At 19.0% G+C, this 25527-nt stretch overlaps 9 protein-coding genes and 1 non-coding gene across 10 annotated transcripts; 3 read left to right on the forward strand and 7 right to left on the reverse strand.

The window, feature by feature from the left end:
• Positions 1-482: 482 nt before the first annotated feature.
• PADL01_1135100 (subtilisin-like protease 2) lies at positions 483-4677 on the forward strand (the record flags this gene model as incomplete). The annotated part of the gene is made up of 2 exons (XM_028682827.1): positions 483-3220; positions 3381-4677. 2 exons carry the CDS (start codon positions 483-485, stop codon positions 4675-4677), a joined length of 4035 nt encoding a protein of 1344 aa, XP_028539066.1.
• A 930-nt stretch (positions 4678-5607) lies between these two features.
• Positions 5608-5805, reverse strand: PADL01_1135200. The gene has a single exon (XR_003699362.1). It is a non-coding gene; the product is annotated as a U2 spliceosomal RNA (non-coding RNA).
• A 637-nt stretch (positions 5806-6442) lies between these two features.
• Positions 6443-7345, forward strand: PADL01_1135300 (mitochondrial ribosomal protein S9 precursor, putative; the record flags this gene model as incomplete). The annotated part of the gene is made up of 1 exon (XM_028682828.1): positions 6443-7345. One exon carries the CDS (start codon positions 6443-6445, stop codon positions 7343-7345), a length of 903 nt encoding a protein of 300 aa, XP_028539067.1.
• A 730-nt stretch (positions 7346-8075) lies between these two features.
• On the reverse strand, positions 8076-9326 carry PADL01_1135400 (conserved Plasmodium protein, unknown function; the record flags this gene model as incomplete). Its single annotated transcript, XM_028682829.1, has 1 exon — positions 8076-9326. The coding sequence occupies one exon, from the start codon at positions 9324-9326 to the stop codon at positions 8076-8078; it is 1251 nt and encodes a 416-aa protein (XP_028539068.1).
• Positions 9327-10450: 1124 nt separating this feature from the next.
• Positions 10451-12496, reverse strand: PADL01_1135500 (conserved Plasmodium membrane protein, unknown function; the record flags this gene model as incomplete). Its single annotated transcript, XM_028682830.1, has 1 exon — positions 10451-12496. The coding sequence occupies one exon, from the start codon at positions 12494-12496 to the stop codon at positions 10451-10453; it is 2046 nt and encodes a 681-aa protein (XP_028539069.1).
• Positions 12497-14697: 2201 nt separating this feature from the next.
• On the reverse strand, positions 14698-15975 carry PADL01_1135600 (UVB-resistance protein UVR8 homologue; the record flags this gene model as incomplete). The annotated part of the gene is made up of 1 exon (XM_028682831.1): positions 14698-15975. One exon carries the CDS (start codon positions 15973-15975, stop codon positions 14698-14700), a length of 1278 nt encoding a protein of 425 aa, XP_028539070.1.
• Positions 15976-17506: 1531 nt separating this feature from the next.
• PADL01_1135700 (apicoplast ribosomal protein S14p/S29e precursor, putative) lies at positions 17507-18129 on the reverse strand (the record flags this gene model as incomplete). The annotated part of the gene is made up of 2 exons (XM_028682832.1): positions 17507-17610; positions 17715-18129. The coding sequence occupies 2 exons, from the start codon at positions 18127-18129 to the stop codon at positions 17507-17509; spliced, it is 519 nt and encodes a 172-aa protein (XP_028539071.1).
• A 529-nt stretch (positions 18130-18658) lies between these two features.
• PADL01_1135800 (conserved Plasmodium protein, unknown function) lies at positions 18659-20738 on the reverse strand (the record flags this gene model as incomplete). The annotated part of the gene is made up of 2 exons (XM_028682833.1): positions 18659-20212; positions 20424-20738. 2 exons carry the CDS (start codon positions 20736-20738, stop codon positions 18659-18661), a joined length of 1869 nt encoding a protein of 622 aa, XP_028539072.1.
• A 770-nt stretch (positions 20739-21508) lies between these two features.
• PADL01_1135900 (conserved Plasmodium protein, unknown function) lies at positions 21509-23722 on the forward strand (the record flags this gene model as incomplete). Its single annotated transcript, XM_028682834.1, has 1 exon — positions 21509-23722. The coding sequence occupies one exon, from the start codon at positions 21509-21511 to the stop codon at positions 23720-23722; it is 2214 nt and encodes a 737-aa protein (XP_028539073.1).
• Positions 23723-24721: 999 nt separating this feature from the next.
• On the reverse strand, positions 24722-25495 carry PADL01_1136000 (conserved Plasmodium protein, unknown function; the record flags this gene model as incomplete). The annotated part of the gene is made up of 2 exons (XM_028682835.1): positions 24722-25116; positions 25435-25495. The coding sequence occupies 2 exons, from the start codon at positions 25493-25495 to the stop codon at positions 24722-24724; spliced, it is 456 nt and encodes a 151-aa protein (XP_028539074.1).
• Between the last annotated feature and the right edge of the window lie 32 nt (positions 25496-25527).

Consider the following 25527-nt stretch of genomic DNA (forward strand, 5'->3'; position numbering starts at 1 on the left):
AAAAAAGAAAAAAAAAATATATATAAATATAAATATATATATATATATATAAATATACATATATGTACCATATATGATAATAATTATTTTATATGTTTTATATATATATATATATATATTATTTTTTTTTTATATAATTCTTTTATATCATGAACTCAAAAAAAAAATTTTTTTTTTCATTGTGTAAGTTCCTCTTCTGTCATACGCATGAGGACATAAATTAATATTTAAACATATATTTGTATTTTTTTTTTTTTTTAAAATGTAGTCATTCATTTATTTTAAACATTTGTGTAATTAATTTTTATTTTTTTCTATTTTTTCTGTATTTATATTTGTCTCTTCTTTTTTTTTATGAAACTTTTTTTTTTTTTTTTTTTAAATATGTAAACATTTTTTTCTATAAGATTTCCTTGCGCTGTGGTTTTTTTTTTTTTTTTTTTTTGTTATTTTTTTTTTGGTTATTTATTATTTTGTGTATAATGCTGAATACTATTTATGTGATTTCCTTGATATTAATAAAATTTATCTTTTATAATGATTGTAATAATAATAATTTTTTAAGTAGTATAGAATTATATAATTATAAACTAAGGAAGAAAAATAGGATTCTAAATAATAAAATAAATGATAAGAAATCCTTTTTGTCTGATTTAGAACAAAATTACAAACCGTTATTTGACATATATGAAATATCAGCTAATTTTGAGAAAAGGAGAAAAGAGTTAGAAAAAAAATCAAAGGAAGATGTAAATGGAAATGAAAATGAAAATGGAAATGAAAATGAAAATAAAAATGAAAATAAAAATGAAATTAAAAATAAAAATAAAAAGGAAGATCTAAATATAAATCAATATGAGTTAGAGAAAGAATATAAAGATGTCATAAATTTATTAGAATTAAGCTTAAGTTCTCAAAGTAAGGATCCAAATAATCGTGTAAGTAATAATGATAATTCTGGAAATAATGAAAATAATAAAGACAAATCAAATAACAATAATTCTTCGAATTATAAAAGTTCTAAATCTCTTGATGAATTAATTAAGGATGCAATACTCAAATTAAAAGAGAATCCAAATATTAAAAATAAGAATAATTTGGATTATGAGAAAATATTTAAAATAATTAAACAAAAAGCGAGCAATAATAATTCAGCTAATAATAATATAAAAAGGGATGATAATGAAAAATCAAAAGAGGAAAAAAAAGAAAGCGATATACCTACAAAAGTGGAAGTGAAAAAAGATGACATAAATGGTCAATTAAAAAAAGATGTACCAACAAAGAAAGAAATTAAAAATGATATGATAAATAAAAAAAGTAATGATGAGCATATTTCTAATGAAGGAAAATCGAATTCTCTTAATAATTTTAAAACATCAAAGAATGAAGGAGATATAATAACAAAAAAATATGACCATTATACTATAGTAACCAATTCTAAGGATATATTAAATGATATTTCTATTGATGCTTCAGATATATCAAAAAATAGTATAGGAGGTATTAATATACCTTTTAATGAAAACAATAATAGTAGTTTTACTCATCAAAGATATATAGTATTATCAAACAATGGAGAAAAAAAATACAAAATTGTTTTAATGACAAAGAATCCTAAATTTATGGATATGGATGGTATATATGAGGAAGGAGAAAAAAAAGAGTCTCTTATTGAATTAAATCAAAAAATAAACAAGCACGAAAATACAAACCTGTATGATGGAACGGGTACATTATATTATGGTAAAAAATCCAAAAAGGAAAAAGAAAATACACAACAAAAAGGAGGAAATGACCAGAACGAAGACATACGTCATCACAATAATAATAATAATAATATTATGAATGACGATATAATGGATTATAATAATAATAATAATGAGGAATCACCAAGTATGTTCAGACGTTTTATAAATTTTTTAAGTTTCTCAAGTAGTGAAAATGAAACAAAAGATACGTTAATTTATAATGCCAAAAATGATAAGGCCCAACAAAATAAAAAACAACAAAATGGTAAAAATAATCATAATAATAATCTTAATAATAATAATAATAATAATAATCGTATTTTATTAAATGTTGATAAACTTGTAGATCAATATCTATTAAACCTAAAAAATAATTACACATCGAAACAAGAATTGATACTTGTACTTAAAGGAGATTTAGATCTTCATTCAGAAAATATGAATACTATTATAAAAAATGCAAAACAAAATTTAGAAAAATATTTTAAAGAACATTTTAAGAACGTAGATAAAATAACCTATGATATATCAACACCCATCAATTTTCTTTGTATTTTTATACCAACTGTTTTTGATATGAATAATATGGATTTACTTAAAGAAGCACTATTAATATTACATAATGATTTACAAGAATATGTTGAAAACTGGAGTTTTTCTAGTACATACCATACATACGAAGCGGATTATATAAAGGAACAAGATTATGTGGATGATGATAAAGCTCCAAAGAAAAAATTTATAAAAGCAAATAAAAAATTATATAACAACAAATATTCTTTCTTAACTAAATTTTTAAGTATTGAACCAATTATGTTATTTGCTAAAAAGCTAAATTCTAGACGTACAAATATTGAAAAAGAAATATTAAATTTTTTACCTAAAGAATTAAGAGATTATTCCACATGGAATTTGTCAATTATTAGAGTTTTCAATGCTTGGTTTTTGGCTGGATATGGGAATAAGAATGTGAAAGTATGTGTAGTTGATTCAGGAGCAGATGTAAATCATGTTGATTTGAATGGTAATTTATATATTCCAGATTATAATGAAAAATATGAAATGACTGAAGATTTTTATAATTTCATGGTAAAAAATCCTACAGATACTTCAGGTCATGGTACACATGTTACTGGTATTATAGGAGGTGTAGCTAATGATTTAGGTGTAGTAGGTGTAGCTCCTAATATTACATTAATATCATTAAGATTTATTGATGGTAAAAAATATGGTGGAAGTTTTCATGCAATTAAGGCTTTAAATGTATGTATATTAAATAAGGCACCAATTATAAATGCTAGTTGGGGTTCTAGCCATTTCGACGTTAACCTACATCTAGCAGTGGAAAGATTAAAGTATACTCTAAATGGAAAGGGAAGTGTGTTAATAGCGGCATCTGGAAATAAAAGTAACGATAATGATATTTCCCCTTTATATCCTGCTACATTTACATTTCCTCATGTTTATAGGTAATACACAATATTTATAAAATATATGCAAGTTGAAAATTAATTGATAAATAAATATATATATATATGGAAATATATTTATATATGTAAATATATTTATATATGTAAATATATTTATATATGTATGTATTTTATTTTATTTTATTTTTATTTATTTTAGTGTGGCCTCCATTAGCAGAAATTTTGAAATTTCTCCCTTCTCAAATTATGGACACAAGAGTGTGCACATTTTAGCCCCAGGTCATCACATATACTCGACTATTCCAAATAATTCATACAAGATCTTTACAGGTACTTCTATGGCTGCTCCTCATGTATGTGGTGTAAGTGCTTTAGTATATTCAGTTTGTTATAATCAAGGTTTTATTCCTCAAGCAGAAGAGGTGTTAGATATATTAACAAGGACATCTATTAAAATAATATCTACAAAGAAAAGAACGATAAATGACAGTTTAGTTAATGCAGAGGGTGCAGTTTTGACTACTTTATTAGGAGGGTTATGGATGCAAATGGATTGTTATTTTGTTAAATTTAATTTAGATAAAGGTAAGAAAAAGCATATTCCTGTTGTTTTCTCTGCTTATAAAAAAGGAGTATATGAAACAGATATCGTTATAGCTATTATACCTCTTGATGGGCAATCCAAAATCTATGGAGAAATTCATATTCCTATAAAAATTGTAACAGATGTAAATATTCCAAATTTCAAGGAATCTCCACAAAGAGGAAAAACATATAATATAGATGCTAATGAAGCACATCATGATGAAGTCCTTTCTTATATATGTGAAAATGCTTTATATAATTTGTATGAATATGATGGTCATTATTTGTTCGCTTCTGTCATGTTATTTTTTCTAGCATTAATATCCATATTTGTTGGAGTGATATATATGAAGTCGCGTAAACATAATAATGACAAATGTTCTAAACATCTAATGAGAAGTAGTTATATACCAGAAATGGATGATGCTAAGGAAGAAACACAACAACTACAACAAGAAAGGAGACAATATTTCAGAGAATTATTTGGAGAAGATATGAAAAAGAATTATGATCAGAATTTTGTACAAGATTTTGGTGATGATTTTGGTCAAGATTTTAGACAAGATTTCAAGCTGGGTTCAAGACCAGACTTAAAACAAGATTCTAATATAGATTTTCAAAATAAGGTACAGGAACCTGAAAGGAAAACCGTAAAAATAATTATTAATAACTTTGAAGACAGAAAGAAAGAAACCAAAAGAAGACTACTGAAGGGATTAAATTATAATGGTGAAAATGGAAAGAAACAGAATTTTACTAATGACAGTATTGGAAATAATATAAAAAATTTTAAATTCTCAAACAATACAGCAATGAAAAAAAATACTAATAAAAATGAGGACGTCAAAATAACATCTGACGATAATGTTAATAAGGCAATGAATCAACTTGATGATATGTTTATGAAATGATATATGAAAAATATATAATACTTTGAGATTATACACCTTTTTGCAAAATATTAAAAAAATATATATATATATTATATATATATATATATATATATATATATATATATATGTTTTTATTTATTTATTAGTAAATAATAAAAATTAGATATTTTATTCTTTTTAATATTTTCTTATAAAAAAAAAGCATATATATTTTTTAATTTTTATGTAGCTTATTTATTATATATACATATACATATATATATTATATTTTATTTTTTAATAGTACTCATTTTATGTGAAAACCACATTATCCCCTTTTTTCCTTTTTTTTATATAAAATAGCTTTTATTAGTTGCATTAATATGTAAAAAAAAAAAAAAAAAAAAAATTAAAACAAGTGACATTTAAACTTGATTTATTTTTTAACCTTTCAAAAATTAAATTTATATTATTTCAAACATTTCAGGGAACTACAATAATAAATGAGAAAATTTCGAATGGTGATAAAAAGAAATCTTTCCAAAAATATTGTTTCTAATTTTTTTACAAAAAGGGAAAATATATATATATATAATAATATATTATATATTTTTTCATTTTTACAAAATAATGGTATATTTTAACTATGTAATTATATATAATATATACAATATATGTATATTTATATTTTAATAAAAATAAATATATTAAACAAAATATCTTCTCAAAATTAATTATTATATATATATAATTTTATATTATAATATTTTACATAATTATAGTATATATATATATATATATATATATAATATGAGTTTTCTTTCTATTATTCAATTTATATTGAAATAAAAAAAACATTATAATATATAATTTTTTATAAAAATATTTTAATTTTTATTTATATTTTTGTGATTTTTTTTTTTTTTTTATTATTACAAAATATATAAAAAATTGATAATTTAAAATTGTTAAGGGTGCACTGTACAAACCTTTAGTGCAAGGGTAAGGCAACGCGCGAAAGGTTATAAGAAGCAAGCTTCAAATTATCCTTTCCCCTATCAAAAATTTTTGTGAAATTGATAAGGCCTCTATTGAGACCATATCAGCTATCACGCTGATAAGAACAGGTACTACAAATTGATCTTAGCCAAGAGGCCGAGAAGGGTAAATTTTATGTACATATATTTTTTCACTATGTATATATTTCCCTACCAAAAGTGTACTTATACATATTTTTATTTAAATTGAAGGGGAAAAAAATAAAAAAAAAATAAAAATAAATAATTATATAAATAATTATATAAATAAATATATATATATATATATATATATATATAATTAATTTAGAGAATAAAATTATAAAAATATAATATTTAAATAAAATTAAAATTTTTTATGTAAAATATTACTGAATATTTTCAAATTTTTTTTAGGTATATGTTTTAACATAATAAATAATTATTTTTATTCTTAATTATATCTATAAAGGATAATGGCAAATGTGGAAAAAAAATAAAATAAAGTAAAATAAAGGAAAGAAAAGAAATTATAAAAATAGGATATATATATATATATATATATATATATATATATATATAATATTTTTATATATTCATTATATTATTAAGTTTTCTCTAAAGAATAAGAACATATTTGGGAAAAGAAAAAAATGAATGAATAAATAAATAAATCAGTTTTATTAAAAAAAAAAAGAAAAAAAAAAAGAACAATCCATACCATTTATATATAAGTCCTCAATTTAAATGTTCATTTATATAATTATATTAATATTTATATAAATAGTATGATAGGAATAAGAGCCTTAAGAAATGACATTTTTAAAAATATCAAGGAAAATATTAATAAAGGATTTTTTTTCCAATACATACATAATTATTCTACACAAAATGAAATAAGCAAAAAACCTAAAAAGGATTATATTTTATCATTAGATGAAGCATTGTATTTATCTAAAGAGTTGGGAATTAAGACAACTACAGAAATACAAAGAATTATTATGAGGTCCCCACCATTTTCTCCAGATACAAGTCCATTCGTTATTGAAAATTTTTTTTCTAGTGAAGGACAAGAAAATGGATCAGAGGAATTATCTCAGATTGATAAAAAAATTATGGAATTAGAAACGACAAAACAAGAAAAAGAGGAAGATGAATTAAATCAAGGTGATTTTTATTCTAATAATATAAAAATCAATGAATGTGCAAATAAATATAATGATTCTATAATAAATAAAATATTAATAGATAATTTTAATAAGAAAAGAGTAAAGACTTTTTGGCATGATAATAATGAATGGTTAGAGGAATCTGAAGGCATTGGGACAAATAAAAGATCATGTGCATATGTATATATAAAAAGAGGTTCAGGTATTATTAAAATAAATGGTAATGAGGATTTATATATACGATGGCCTTATTTCTATAACAGAATGGATGTGTTAGAACCATTTTATGTTACCAATACTGCTTGTGTATTTGATGTTTTTATAAAGTTAAAAGGAGGAGGAATAAGTGGACAATCAAAAGCAGCACGATTAGCTGTAGGAAGAGCATTATTAAATGCATGTCCACATATATATAATGAACTAAAACAACATGATATATTATATGAAGATATGAGACAGAAATTTCCTAAAATGCCTGGAAGGAAAAAATCCAGAGCCATGAAGCAATGGTCAAAAAGATGAATATATATATATATATATATATATATATTATTTTATTTTTAATGTGTATTTTTTTTTTTTTTTTTGTTTTTTGTTAAATTTTTTAGTATTATGTTTTTATATAATATAAGCAAAAATATATATGTTTTAATATACGATCATTTTTTTTTTGAAAAAACATTAAAATTAAAAAAATTTTGAAATAAAAAAAAAAATAATTAAATGAATAAGGTTTATATTATGTAGAAATAAAATATATTAAATATATATATAAATATATATATAATAAACCACTTATACCATATGATTCTATGAATAATTGATTTTATGCATTTTTTTTGAATAAGCAAACAATTATATATAGAAATAATATGGAAAAGTGAATATTTTGGTTGATATAATATAATATATGAATACTTATAAAATTATGTTAGGTATGTATAGAAATATACTTAAAAAAAGAAAAAAAAATTAATACAATAAAGATTTATATAAGCAGGATATTTATAAAACTGATGAATTAAATGAAATAGAATATTAGAAAATAAAAAATATATATATAAATATACAAAATGTACAACGAAAAAGACATCACATTTAAAGATTAGTATATATATATATATATATATATATATTATAATTGGTAATAACCGGAATAATAAATAAATAATTTTTTTAATCAATTTTTTTTTTTTAATATGATTCATAGATACCAAATTAATTAATTACATTTAGATTATTTTTTTAAATTTTATATAATATACCTACCTTTCGATACAACTATATTTGTTTTTTCTTTCTTTGGCATTTTAAAATTTATAGTAAACTTCTTTTTTGTATCACCTTGAACTTCATCATTTTTTAATAAATTTTTCAATTTTTCACTAGACTTTTCTAACTGTTCCTTTGTTGCTGTGTATATATCTTTTTTATACCCCTTTTTAATTTTTTCTGATTTCATTATATTGAGTAATTCATTGTCGTTTGTTTTCCAATATTTGCCTAATTCAACATCTATGGCATTATAAATATATGGGCATTTAAATAACTCATGAATAAACTGAGCATATATATGTAAACTACTTAATGGGACTCCACAATTTTTAGGATGTTTAACTTTTCTTACATTTGCTGGTAAAATAATATCAGGTATATAACCACATAACAATTCTTTCTTTTTAAATTCTGGTAAATTTTTATCGAATATACATTTATTTTTCATATAATATTTATATATGCTATTATCTTGTAATTGATTTTCTTCTATAATATTAAATATAAATTGTCTATCTTCATATGTTAGTTTTTTTCCACATTGTCTTTCTAATATTTTTTCTTCATTTCTTTTTTTTTGTTTTTCTTCCATATTTTTTTCTTTTTCAGCGAATTTATCTTTTAATTTAAATTTGTTTAAAAAATATTCATCATCAAAACCATAAAACTTACGGTATATATCTTCTTCTTCATTCATTTCTAATTTTTTTCCATAAAAATAATTTTTTCCACCTTCATCTTTCCTTTTAATTTCATAAGGTTTTTTAAAAAAATGTTCATAATCTTTAACAGCTAATTGTTCTATATAATCATCATAAAACATTACTTCTCCATCATATATTCTTTGTCTTAAGGATTTTTTTTTACTTTTATAAATGTTATCTTCTTTTTTTTCTATTTTTATATCTTGCTTTTCTTTTTGGTTTATCCTAGGAAATAATATTTCAATATTTCCATCGTAATTGTTTATATTATCTTGTTCATCGTTCTCATCATATTCTTCTTCATTTTCATTAATTTCTTTTTCACATATTAACTCTGTTTTTAATTCATCAAAATTAGTTATTTTGGAATATCTGGGATATGTATAAGCACTTACTGGTAATTTGTTGAATGATTTAACATTATATTTTTCTTTATATTTTTTATAGAGTTCAGTATAATTTATAAAATTATGATTTTTATCAAAATTTATGTTTTTTATTAGGTCTAAATTCTGTGATTTCATTTTGTTGTATTTATCTTTAATTTTTGGTTGAATATGTTTGTACTATTTGACAGCTGTCTAGCTTTTCCAATTTTTTTTTTTTTTTTTTTTTTTTTTTTTTTGGCTGTACATAAAAAAAAAATAAAGTTATAGTAAAAAAAAAATTTTAACATAAATTGTAAGAAATAAAAATGAAATGTTTTTTTTTAATTCGATTAATTATATATCAATACATTTTCTACCCTTCATTATTATTAATATACTTGTTGTGGTAGTGAAATATATTTAAAAAAAAAAATCCATTTGTGTGACACTTAAAGTGTTTTTTTTATATCTTTTGTATATAATAATTATATATAAATATATATTAATAATTGCTAATAATGATATATAATTATAAAAAAAGAAAAGAAAAAGAAAGTATATATATATATATATATATATATTTTATTATTAATTTGAATTAAATACAATTCTTAACAAATTCAAAAATATACGGAAAAATAAAAAACATACAAAATATCAACTTCATAGACAAAATATATATATATATATTTTTACAACGTGTATGATGCATCCCGTGCATTTTTTAGTATATATTTTCTGCACACATTATTTTTTAATATTGTATTGATGTATACATATATATATATATATATATATATATATATATATATATTATCTTATTTATGTTTCTTATGAGGTCGCATATTTTTTAATTTTAATTATGTTCATGAAGCATAAAAATTATTATTCAAAGATACTTGTAACAATGTTACATATGTACAACATGTTCTTTTTCTTTTTTTTTTTTTTTTTTTTTATCATTATTATACATATGAATATATAAAATTAATTTAATTTATATTATATTTTATTATATTATATTTTTATATTATTTTTGTGTGTTTTTATATTAACAACAAAATTAATTAAAAAAAAAATGAAAAAAAAAAAAAAAAAAACATAAATGTATATTAATTAAATAAACACATAAAACAGTATAATATGTTAATTTTTATACAAAAATGTTAATAATTTATACAAAAAGGTAAGTTTTAAGTCTGATACTTTAAAAAAATAAAATTACACATATATATATATATATATATATATATATTTATAATTAGTTTTATGAATCCTTATTAATCATTTTTTTTGTCGTGGGATTCTACAACATTTTGTTCTTGTGTCAATTGCCTTAATTGGGCATTTTGATTTGCATTATTATTGTTGTCAATTTTTTCATTTTGTGAAAGTGCTTCATTTCTATTTTTATCAACTTTGTATATACATCTTTGATAAATATAACACAAGAAAATAATATCATCACGAAAACAAGAAAGCTTATGCATCCAAGGCATATCTATTAAAAAGAAAGCTACATCATCAATAAATGTATTTAATGATTTATATATTAATGCTTTCCATGGTAAATGTTCAACAGATTTTAATTTATAATTAATATAAAGTTGAGGTGTCATCATAATAAACCCAAAGGTATAAACAGTTCCTGCTAATACTGAAATAATATAGGAATACCAAGATTTATATTTAAAATAGAATAATGCATATACAGCATATCCTATAAGGCATGGTATTAATAAAATACCTACATATTTTATTGCAATTTTATCATATTTTTTGGTCATCGATTCTGTATAATTTTTTTTATCTTTAAATATAATAAATGGGTATTTTTTACTAAAGGATACATGTACAGCTTTAGTTACTTTCCAAGCTGACAATGCAACTCCTATGAACATTTCAAATAATAATAACCATGATGTTTTTTCTGAATCATATAAATATAAAGCTAATATAATATCACAAACAAATGCTGTTATAACACTTAATGCTGATAATCCTTCCATAGATTCATTTTTATACCAAAATTGCATATCATTTTTAAATGCAAAAAATGAGAATATAGAATGAAGTAATATAAAAATAGCTGAAAATATTAACATATAAATATTAGTAGTCATTAATATTTTTTTCATCATATGTACTTCTTTATTTGCAGTAATATTTGTTATATTTTGAATTGAAAATGTTTTATTATTATTATTATTATTTGGAGTAGTATTAGTTGTTGCCGTTGTTGTTGTTGTATTATTCATCATATTAAGTGAATGACTTATTTGTTTGATAAACATAAAATATATAAAACTACATGTTCCATAATTTATTTCTATATGTAATTTTTTATTTTCATCTATATTTTGTTCCGTTATATATAAATGAATATCTTTTTGTTTTTTTGTTAACATATATGGATCATAAGTACATATATAATTAACTCGTTTATCTTTAGATTTTAAAAAGTTCTCATCTAAAACATAATAATCTTTTTCTATTAACCAAAAATCGGATAAAAAAATTGGTGGTGTATAAGTATTTGAACTTAAATTAACTTTCCAATTTTTAAAATAAGGCATTTTAAATTCTTTGGCCATATGTTTTCCATCATCATATATAACATTAATATCAATTCTTCTTTTAATGTGATACAATTGTTCATTTTTTTTTTTTTTTTTTTTTTCTTCTATATTTTTTCTTTTTATTCTATTATTTGGATCCATTAAATTATATTTCTCTTCTTCTTCTGATTCAAATGGTACCATTTTTACTGTAAGTGGAATATTTTCAACTAATATTTTATCTTTAAATTCATATTTCAAAGTTGTATTATTTATTAAAGGATAATGTCTTTTTTTATAAAAATGAATAGGAACAAGTACAACACTTAAATATTTTTCATCTTTCCAACTATCATTTAAATTAAAGGTATAATTTAATTTTTCATATGATTTAAATGTTTTATGGTTATATAATTCTTTTTCTCTTATATTAATTAATTTACTATTCTTTTTCAAATATTCAAAATCTAAAGATTGATTATTACTTAAAAAAATATATATATCAAATATATCACCTTTCTCAAAACTATTTTTTAAAACTACATTAGTTCTATCCATTATTCCTGACTTAGACATCATATTATTTTTACCACCTGATAAGAAATACATTACCAAATGCATAATTAACATTTGTACTATAATGGATACAATTTTTTGAAAAAATGGTACTCTCTGATTTTCATTTGTATCATTATTGTTATTGTTGTTGCTTGTAATATTACCCCCTGCATTTGGAGGTAGCTGAGGAGAACTTAACGTCAACCCCATATTGTCTTTTTATTTACTAAAAAAAAAAAAAAAAACCAAAAAAAAAAAAAAAAAAATACTAATATATGTAATATATAATATGTATTCTTTATATAATATATGAACACAATTTATGTATATTTTATTTTGGATTATTCAAAAAAATTTATATATCCAATTTCATATTTGTTCAGCACAAAAAAATTTAAACATATATTAAAAATTTTATAATAATAGTTTTTTTTTTTTTTTTCCTATACTATATAAAACATTAATATAATCATTTTTATGTTAACATATATATTAGCAAAGATAAAATATAAAATATATATTGAATATAATGGAAGAGTCTTTGTTTGTTTGTTTGTTTTTCTTTTTATAAAATGTTAACTTTTGCTATTTATAATATTAAATATAACATAATCAACATTGAAAAGCTTATATAAATATAAAAAATATATATATTTTTTATAATATTATATTATATATATTCATAAATTTATGTATTATATATTTATTATATAATATAATTATATAATAATATTTTTTTAAATTCTGAATAAGTATATATATAATATTTTATATATTATATAAATATATTTATTTTATTTTTATAAAAACTCTTCAAATTAATATATTTACGTCATACTGAAAAGTAGATAAAATAATAATTATTTTACTTTGATTTTTAATTTTAATTTTATATTATATTTTTTGTTTTTCAATTCTCAATAAATAAATTATAAAAAAATTAATTCTTCATATATAATAAAATGTTGTTTAAACAGAATAAAAAAATATTAAGGGTCAAAATATTTTTTAATATTTAAACATGGAAGTTATATATATATATACATACATGTATGTAATATTTAATTTGTTATATAAATATTCTTGGGTATTTGTTATTATAAGTATTAATTATACATATTTCATTTATTCCATTTCTTTCTATATATATGCTGAAGAAAATATTAATATACATATATATATATATATATATATATATATATATATAATATAATTATATTCATTATATTTATATAGATATAATGATAATATATATATGAACAGATATTTTATATAATATATATAAAATATATATTATATATATATATAATATATTTAAGTATTTATATTTATATATATTTATAAAATAATCTCCTATGAATATAAATAAACTATATATATTTCCTCATTTAATGTTTTATTAAAAAAAAAAAAAAAAGAGAAAAATTTAAAAAAATATATAATATAGGTCAATTGTTGGAAAAAAATAATAATATAAAGGTATTATTATAAAAAAGAAAAAAAAGAAAAATAATAACATATATATTTATAATATAAGAATGTGTATAAAATAAAAAAAAAAAAAAAAACCTTAATGTTTATTATAATTCGCAAGTTTTAAAATAAAACATATAAAAATGAATTCTTAAAAATTTTGCATAAATTATTGAAAAGTAAAAATATCTGTCACCTTTATTTGTATATTTTCATATAAACTTCAAAAAAAAATAAAAATATAATAAATTAATTCATTATAATTTAAAGTTTTTTTTTCTTTCAGTCTTATATGTTATATATATATATATATATATTATTTATTATTTTAAAAAAAGAAAATAATCGTACAAATATATATAGAGATTGCCCAATTATCGTTTTTTTATGTTTATTATTTTTTCTTCTTTTTTTTTTTTTTTTATTATTAAATAGATAATATTCTATTTATATTTCTTTTATATACAATTTTATATGATAACAAATGTTATGTCTAAATGTTATATATTTATTATATTCTATTCAAATTATCTGCGAAAAGAAATGCACAAAATTAAATTTTTTCTTTTCTTTTTTATTATTTTATTTTAATACTTAAAAATATATGTACTATTAAAAACTATAAATTATAAATATAAATTAATTAAAAAAAAAAAAAAAAAAAATTAAATAAATTCAAAAATTATAATTGCTATTTTATACATATATATATATATATATATATATATTTTTGTGTCTCTTAAAATATGAACATATTTTTCATTAACCAAAAAAAAAAAAAAAAAAAAGAAAAAAAAAGAGGAAACAAGAATATAATTTTTTCATCTGAAAGAATTATAAAATTAGTTATTACTTAAAAATGGACAAATAAAAAAAAATATATAGGTATGAATATATAAATATATATATATATATATATTATATCATTTTTGTGTGTTTTAATTATTTGCCAATGTTTTTGCAAGAACGCGTCCTCTGCCACATGAAATATCACATATGTGTTCATTATTAAATAAGGCAGAATCTACCAATGTAGGTTCATTATGATTTTTTTTATCATTTAAAGCTAAACAAGAGGAATTATATTTTCCCCATGAATATAATTTATGATCAGATAAGAGCATAGAATAATAATATGTACTACCTCCTGCGTCAATTTTTTCTATATTTTTTTTTATTAAACTATTTTGATATAAAGGATTTAATGTTATAGCTTTTGGTTCAAGCCATGCTCTTGATCCCCAAAAATAAATAATATTATTTTCTGAACAAGCAATCATATGATTATCACCACAAGCAATATATTTTATTTTAATATTTTCAATTTCAAAATATTTAACTTTATTAGGATATACTTCATGAGAATATAAATCTCCAATACTATTTTCAATACCTAATTGACCATAATCATTTCTACCCCAGACATATACATCTCCATTTTTTGAAAGAGCTGCTGAAAAGCTATGACCACAACATATATCTTTAATTTCAATATTATTACTACTAAAATAATCTATTTCTTCAAAAAATAATTGATCCCCATGATTCCCTTTACCTAATCTTCCAAATTCTCCTTTTCCACATCCATAAACCTTTCCATTTTTTGTTAAGGCTAAACTATGTTGTTCACCACAAGATATATTTATAAATTCAGAATCTTCATTTTTAAATGTTTCTACTCTTTTAGGGCTATTTATATTATTTTTATTTCCTTGACCTAATCCATTAGCTCCCTTAAAAATATTTCCACCCCATCCCCAACTATATAATTCATTATTTTCATCAATAGCTAATGTATGTTTATAACCACAACATACATTTTTAAATTTTATATCTTCATTTGTTTTTACTTCTTTTGGTATTAATGAATAATTCTGTGATTTTTCATTTCCATCTAATGTTCTTCCTAACTGACCTTTATCATTTAATCCATATGTATAAATTTTTCCATCTATAATAAAAGCTGAATGATTACAACCAGCTGATAATTTCTCTATGTTTACATTTTCAAATTCACTTAATTTTTCAGGCATCTTGTTTTTTTCTCCAACTTTTATAGAAGAAAATAAACTATCACCTGGACATCCCCATCTCCATAAATTATATTTCTGTTCTTTATTTTTTTTAGTCTCTACCTTTTTCTTACTACTATAAAATTTTACGTCATATTTTAAAAAACACCTTTTATTCTTCACGACATTTCCTATCTTAAGCATTTTATTTCAAGTACATATAACATAAAAGAATAAATATTAAAAAAAAAGAAAATTAAGGGTTAATTAATATATTTCCATACAACAAAGGTATATTCATATATATATATATATATATATATATATATATATATATATATGTATATATATATTTGTTTGTTTTTATATTGTAGATTTATACACATGTATAAATTATATTTTCCCTTTTGTGACACATAAACATATATATATATATATATATTAATATTTTATGACAATATAAAATTTACTCTAATACCCATTTGAGAAAACAATATAATAAAATATTATCTTTATAATTTTATGTATGATTATAAATAAATATCATTTAAACTTTTATATAGAAATTTAGATATGGTTTTAAAAATATTTACATATATATATTATAAATATGTTAATAATATGTTTTTAAATTGTAGTGGTATAGATATAATTGTTTTAGATTATATACACTACTTAAATACATAATATTTCTAAATATTTATACATTTTATATTAGTGTATTCATAAGGATAATAAATAATATGTGGGGAAAAAAAGAAAAATTAAAAAAAAAAAAAACAAAAATTAACATATAAATATATATATATATATAAGATTTTATATTTAAAATGGTGGAATTTATGAAAATTGAATTATGAAAAATTACATATTTAAATATAAATAAATATTATATATATATATATATATTATATAGTAAGCTTTGTTATATATATTTTTATTTTAAATTAATTATAGTTACTTTTTAAAAAAACTTTTAAAATGTAATATATTATACATATATAAATATATATATATTTATATAATATAATTTTGTTATGTAAGCAATTTGTTTTCTTTTTCTTTTTTTTTTATATTTATATATATAATGAAAATCATTTTTTTTTTTTTTTTTTCATAAAATGTTTAATTAAAATGAAAACATAAAAAAATATATTAATTTATTATATATTTTTTAGAAGAAAATCGTCATATTTGTTTAATAAAGGATATTTTTTTTTCCTTTAAAAGGAAATGTGCAAGCTCAAAAAGTAATATATATATATATATATATATATATATGTACCTTTTTATGAATAAAATAAAAAAAAATATGTTATTACTATTATTTATATAATAATGGTTATTATTTAGTTTTCTATATATTATAATGAAATACATATGTTTAGTATTTCATCTTATTACAAAAAAAAAAATATACATATATATATGTATATGTCAACGTGTAAGTGGATATAGATTATATCCATATAATTACATTTTAGTTGTTTAAAAAAATGAAGATAAATGATAAACAAAAAAAAAATAAAAAAATAAAAAATAAATACATACATATATTTATATATATATATATAAAGGGTGAAATAAAAACATTTGATGGTCATTTAAAATTATTGTTTTATTTATTTGTTCCTTTTTCAATCTTCTTTATTTTCTTCATTCCTTTTGATAAAATATATATATATTCATTGTTCTTTTATTCATTTCATAACGTCCAAAGATATTTTGAATGTTATTACCAACTTGCTTTGACAAATCCTGGAAAAAACATTTTTTGTATTAGAGATCTTGCTTGATGTCTGCATAAACCAAAGAAGGAATAATATCCTCTAGCTCTGCCTAAAATAAGATATATGAATATTTATTTATTTTAAGGAATAGCATAAAAAAATATATATATATATTATATATATATATATATATATAATACTATTATTACATACCTGTTATTGCACATCTATTTCTATATCGTACTGGGCAAGAATCTCTAGGTAATGTTGAAAGTTTATATTTCCAATAAACATATTCAATAGGTGACGAAGCTTCAGATATATATTTTTTTAATTGTTGCCTCTTTTCTTTATATCTTTCAATCATATACTTTCTTTTTAGATTTCTTTGTATTTTGGATTCATGCCTTTTAATTACTGTATATTTATCATTCGGGTCTAATCTCTTCTTTAAATTTAATATACTCAATTTTTTCCTCACATGATTTTTCTTATTATTTTGATAAATTCTATGAGAATATAAAAATAAGGATATATCTGAACGTTTATGATTTACACAAAATATATCCTTTCCTTGAAAAATCATAAAATAAAAAAAAAATAATAATAATTTTATAAAACTCAACATTTCACATTTTCATATTTAAATACAGAAAAAAAAAAAAAAAAAAAAAAATTAATGTTATAAGAGATATATAACAATCAAATAAAATAATAATAAAAAATAAATTTTGTTATATATATATATATATATATGAATTTCTTTTTATAATAAAATAAATTGTTTTAAACTTTATAAATTAAAAAAAATATAAATATTTCTTAATATATATAAAATATTTATATAAATTTACAAAATTGTATAAAACACATGGTTATTTAAAATGGACTTAATTTTTATGTGTATGTTTATGAATATTAAAAATTCACATTTACATATATCAAAAAAAAAAAAAAAAAAAAAAAAAAAAAAGAAAAATACACAAATTTAAAAGCACTTTTATTATACATATGGCATGTAAATATTATTTATTTATTTATTTATTTATTTATTTTATTTTTATTTTTTTTTTTCATAATATTATAATCATGACTTATTAAATATATATATATATATATATATATATATATTTATATGTGTATTATATATTTTTTCTTTATAAACAAATAATGTGATCGATGGAAGATTTATTTTGATTAAAAAAATGCTGGCGAGGATTCATAATTTCTCTATGAATAGTATTATATTTAACATATTTTGGTGTGCTAGTATCTACATTTTCTAAAGAAGTAATATTCATTTTATTGTTTAATATATCTATAATATTATTTTTTGATTTTCTTGTAATAGGTGATTTATGAATAGGAGGTGTTTCCATATGATCCTTTTGTAGTTTATCTTTTTTTATATTATCAGTACTGTGTAAATTGTTTATATTATTAACATTATTGATATTATTCATATTGTCCTTATTATTCATATTATCTATATTATTTATATTATCCATATTATTAATATTTTCCCTTTTATCATTTTTGAGGTGTATATTTTCAATTAAGTCATTTAATTTTTCTTTTATATTAATTTTATGATTTCCTATTTTATTTCCTTTTGTTTTTTGTCCATATTGTTTGGTATTACTTTCATTTATTTTATTTGTATCATTTATTTGAATATTTGATAATTTATTTTCTATTTCATTTGTAATAAGCAAATTTGATTTTTTTTTTTTCTTACTTGATTCCATTTCACTTATGCTATTTTTTATATTATTATTTATTGTGTTTAAGAAGTCATTATTATTATTACTATTATTATTATTATTATTTTCGAGTTGTGATCTTTTAGCATTATTTAATAGAGGATAATTATGAATGTCTTCTTTTGAATGACTATGTTTTTTATAATATAATAAATGATCATTATCATAATTCTTATAAGACTCGCATAGGCTTTTTATGTGTTCGATACTATTATATATATTATTATTTTTTTTTTCATCATTTGATATTTGATATATATCTGAATTATTTATTTGGGTAGAACTTTTTTCATTTATTTTATTTATGTCCTTTAAGATGTCATTTTTATTTATAGAAGTATATATTGTAATATTCTGTAATGAATTTTTCGTATGATAAATTGGACTTTTCATTTGATATACATTTGTATTATTATTATTTTCTTCGTATATATTTTTATCATCATATATATTTTTATCATCATATATATTTTTCTCATCATATGCATTTTTATCATCATATATATTTTTATCATCATATATATTTTTATCATCATATATATTTTTATCATCATATATATTTTTCTCATCATATATATTTTTCTCATCATATACATTTTTCTCATCATATATATTTTTATCATCATTTACATTTTTATCATCATATACATTTTTATCATCATATATACTTTTCGTTTCATTGTATGAACTATTCTTTGTATTATTACTATTTTTAGATATTGAAGATGAAGAAAGATTGTCATTCTTTATATTTTTATTACTGTAAGATATATTGTCCTCATTTTGATTACTATTAGTATATATAGAATTGCTATCTGAATCATCATAGATATTTTCATTATCACATGTAAAGGTATATTCAATTTTTCTATTTAAGTTTTTAAACAAGTTCTTAAAGTATTGATCACGTTCTTCACACATTTTATTGTATTCATTTTCTTTATCCATCTAATATAAGAAAATAGTTATTAATTAATATATGTTTATATAATCTAATAATAACAAAAATTACTACATTATAAGAAAAATGAACACTGATAATATGCTAAAAGGGTTTTATGCATTTGTATATACTATATATATATATATATATATATATATATATATATATATATATATATATTTATTTATAATTCCTTTTATACTGGAATATTCTTACTGTATAATTTTTGAGAGTGATACTTTTCCTTTTCAATTCCTTTAATTTCTTTTTATATTCCTTTTTGTTTGTATAAAATTGATCATATTTCTTTGATATTTTTTCCAAATTCTTAACCCTTACACTAAGTATATTTATTTTTTTTAAAGAATCCATATTCACATTATGTAATCTTTTATTTTCATTATTTAAAAAAAGAACTAAATTTTTCAATTCTTCTAATGTTTGGCAATCATTTTCTTTTAACATGTCCAAAATGATTTTCTTTTCGATTCTTGTAGACATAGGATCGTTGTTATCTTTCCCTTTTCTCATTATTTATATGAATTTATATATGTATATATATTATATAAGTATGTATTTTTTTTTTTTTTTTTTATAATTTCCCATTTAAATGTATATTTTATATACACCCATAATAAATTACAATACTTGGGAAAAATAAAGTAATTTAAAAGCACATCATTATTAATAATATTACTATTATATTATATATATATATATATGTGCGTGTGTGTTATATAAGATTTAGTTTCCATATTATTATATTTCTCCTTCTGATATTTAATACATTCTTATATATTTTTTATCACATAAAATCACACTCTCCTACATAATTATTTATGCACATATAAATATATATATATATATATTTTTAAGGCACTACATTAAAAAAGGAGTATATATATATATATACATTTCAATAAAAAAGACATTACATTTTTCTTACATTTAAAAATATAAGATAATAATACCTTCACATATATATATAAATATATATGTAGATATATATAGTAGTCCTTATTTCTATTTTATTTATATATTTTTTTAATTTATATGAAAAAAATAGAACTCTTGTATTTATACATATTTTTTATTTTGCTCCTTTTCTCTCTTTTTTTTTTTTTTTTTATTCATTTATCATATATATTTATATAAAGTAAAAAAAGAAAAAAATCTAACAAAAAAAAAAAAAAATCTTAAATAATAAAAAAAAAAGAAATCCTCTTAAATGTAATTTTATAAAAAAAAAAGAAATCCTCTTAAATGTAATTTTATAAAAAAAAAAATACATCCTTATAGAAATGGCCACAAGGAAGAAAGAAAGATACCATACTACAGGTAAAGGTAATAAAATGGATTTTTATTTTAATTTAGATGAATTTGAAAATATAAACAGCATATCAAATATTAATGAAAAAAAAAATGATGATGAAATTTCAAGCAGTACATTTAAGTCACATAGTGATAATGATAATAATGGAATATCATCATATTCCAAAAAAAATGTCTTATTTAATGAACCCAATATAAATGAAAGTAGAAAATATTATAATAAGATCTGTGAAAAACATGAAGAAAGATCGAATAATATGCCCATGATACAATTGAACAAAATAATGAATGAGGAAGATAATACATATTTTAAAGGTACATGTTGTAAATTTAATGATAATATAGGAAAAAAGAAAATAGAGAAAGATAATAATATAAATAATCATAATATTTATAATAAAAAAAATAATGAGATAAAGAAATATAATTTGGATGAATTGTGGACATATCTAAATCACGTACACAATGCAGAAGATAGTAGATTGAAATATAAAATTAATGAAATTATAGAAAGCAAAGAATGTTTAAATAATAATAAAGAAGATAATAATTATACAGAAAAAATAAATAATGTAAATAATACATATAATATGAATGATAAAAAAAGAAATCATAAAAATAAAAAGAATAATGATATATCATTTAAAAATAATTTTTATGATAAGAATTATTTCAATTATGAAGAATATAAATATATAGTAAAATATATATTACCATCTATGGATGATAAAAAAATAAAATATTCTTGGTCTATATTAAAAGAGAATTTACAGTCTGAAAATGATCAATTAAATCATAAAGATATATTCAATTTTATAAATGAAAAAACAGGAAATGAAGAAAGTAATTATGTCAATAAGATTGTTTGTAGTAAATTAAAAAATAAAATGTTAAAATATAATTTCTCTCCCTCAGATGTTCAATTAAAAACAATAAATTATATTGACACTATCAGATCAAGAGCTTGTGAATTTTCCAAACATTTTAAAGATCTTATAACAGATAATGAGTTAACAGAATTATTTAAAGAAAAGGAAAAAATTAAAAAAGATGATTTAGAAAAAGAAATTGTACATATAATAAATGATAGATTAAAAAAGGAAAATTTGGGATGTGTTGAAAATAAAGATGAAAGGAATAAAAATAAACATAAAAATGATGATAATATCTTATTATCCAGTTCCATTTATAATAATATGAAAAGAAAAAAAGAAGGGCTAACAGATTTTAACATAAAGGCATATATATCAACATTATTAACAAATAAAAATGATGAGGTATATGTAAAAGATTTTATAAAAAATCTTCAAGTTGATTATGATTTAATTAGTAATGAAAATATTAATGTAAAAGATGCATATGATTTTTATTCCAGAAATATTCCACCAACAGATATGATTAACAATATAAATAATAATAATAATAATAATATGGATGAATTAAATAAGGATGAAATAGAAAGGGCAAAATTTTTAATAGAAGAGATTGATTATTCAGTAAGAAATAATTTCAAATGTAATTATATAAATACAAATAATAATCATAAAAATATTAAAATCAAAAATATAAATGATAACGAAAAATCTTATTTATCCTTATATGAAATATTTAAACATTTAGATAATGATAAAGACAGTTATATAACTAAAGAAGATTTAATGAAAAGTGTTAATAAATTGAAATTAAAAAATATAACTAATAATGATATTAATATACTTATGAAATATATGGATAATAAAAATAAAGGTTATATTAATGTAAATGATTTTTTAAAAAATTATCAAATGGAAGAAAAATCTATGTTCAATTGGATTAAAAATACAAACAAACCATATTTCGATTTTATATCTAATTTAAAAAATAAATCACATGAAAGATCTTTTAGTGAACAAAATAAAAAATATAATAAAAATGCTTCTATAGCTAAAAAATATGATGATATTATAAATAATTATAATCTAGAGTTAGACCCCCATTGTCCATCTTATGTTATAAGAGAAAGAATTAGAGAAAATTTTATTGCTAAAAAAGAAGATTTTATAAATAAACATAAACAAGCAACCAGATTTCATTTAACAAATTATAAAAATACAAAAAATTTAATTGAACCTGTGACGAATTCTGATCTATATATGAATGATAAGTTAAGATTCAAAACTACCTACAATTTGAATTATAATTAAGATATAAATTGTAAGAACAGGGGAAAAAATAATAATATAAAAATTAACACACACATAAATAAATAAATATATATATATATATATATATTATTCATTATGTGTTTTAACTTTTTTTATATTTTTTTTTAATACATATAAAATGGTTCCTATTTTTAAATTTATTTTGAATTATTTTACTATGTTTTATAATATATATATATATATATATATATAGGTGGTACATTTTGACGTTTACTTATATATAAGGACAAATATTGTAATGAAAAATAAACAAAAATAAAATGAAATAAAATATATTAAACGAAATCACAAAAAAAAAATCAACAATATAAATAAAAAAAGAATTATTTTAATAAAATATGCATTTGAATATTAATTATTATTATTATTATTTTTTTTTTTTTTTTTTTTTTACTTTTTTGTTTAATAAAACACCTATAAAAAATTATTCTGTAAATGCAAAAAAAAAAAAAATAAAAAATGAAAATACTTAAATGATTATCAAATAATACATAGAGAAAAGTACATATGAACGTATGTAGAAGAAGACGTACCTAAAAAAACTACAACACAAATAAATAATAATAAAAAATACTTATAAAAAATATTAATATGTATATTTTAAACATAATGATATAAAAATTGTAAACTAATGACTACAAAAAAATATAGAATAAAAATAAAAAAAAAATGAAATAAAATTATATAGTTGAAAGGAAATAATTAAAGATAATATTTAAAAAGGCACAAAATAAAAAATACATATGTATATTATTTATATATATATATTAGAGATTAAAACCAATGTGGTTAAAGCATAAAAAAATAAATAAATATAACAAATAGGAATAATAATTTCAATATGATAATATAATATTGTCAAAAAAAAAAAACAAAAAAACATGTGAATTATTACATGGAATGTCTAAAAAATAGAATAAAAATATTTAAATACATATATTATGTATATATATATTATGCAAGGTTGATATTATCTTCTTATGGAACAAGGACGGAATAATATGGTACATATAAAGCACTTGTTGGAAAATAATATGATTCAGTTAGTGGTACATATGCACGAATATATTTTTCTCTCTCTGAACAATCGCATTCTTTTTTTTCTGTTCCTACTTTATCATCTTTTTTTTCGTCGTCTGATTCTTTATTATTGTTCTCTTTTAGTTCGTTCTCTTTTTTTGTGGTACGTACTAAACGAGCAGCAGAGGGGTAATAATACACATAGTAGTAGTAATAAGGGGAATAATAAGCTTCTGGAGTTAATGTATATTTATTACGAGAACCAAAACATCCTACTGATTTTTTTTTGGCTACATATTTCCATGATATGTTTAAAGGGTAATATACAGCACTGGTAGCAGCTTTCTTTGGTTCTATAAGTAAAAAATTACACAAATGAATTCTTTCTTATATTTAAAAAAATATATTAAGAATATATAATATATATATATATATATATATATATATAGATATTATAAACGTGTGTCATAATATACTCACATTTTTAAAAAATATATGAATAAGAGAATATATATTATTATGGATACGTTATTATATAAAAAAAGACATTGAGAAAAAAATGAAAAAAAAAAAAAAAAATGAAAAAAAAGGCGTATATATAAAATGGTATATATATATATATATATATATATTTATTTATTTATATGTTATTCTCTCTTTCAGTGACTTACTTAAGTAGACATACTCGTAGCTGTCATATACTAAAGGTTCAACGGAATAAGGGGTGCACATTTTGAATTAATGTATGTATTTATGAGTTTGTT

Source organism: Plasmodium sp. gorilla clade G2 (assembly GCF_900097015.1).
Source record: "Plasmodium sp. gorilla clade G2 genome assembly, chromosome: 11".
In the NCBI taxonomy this organism is placed as follows: Eukaryota; Apicomplexa; class Aconoidasida; order Haemosporida; family Plasmodiidae; genus Plasmodium; species Plasmodium adleri (nom. inval.).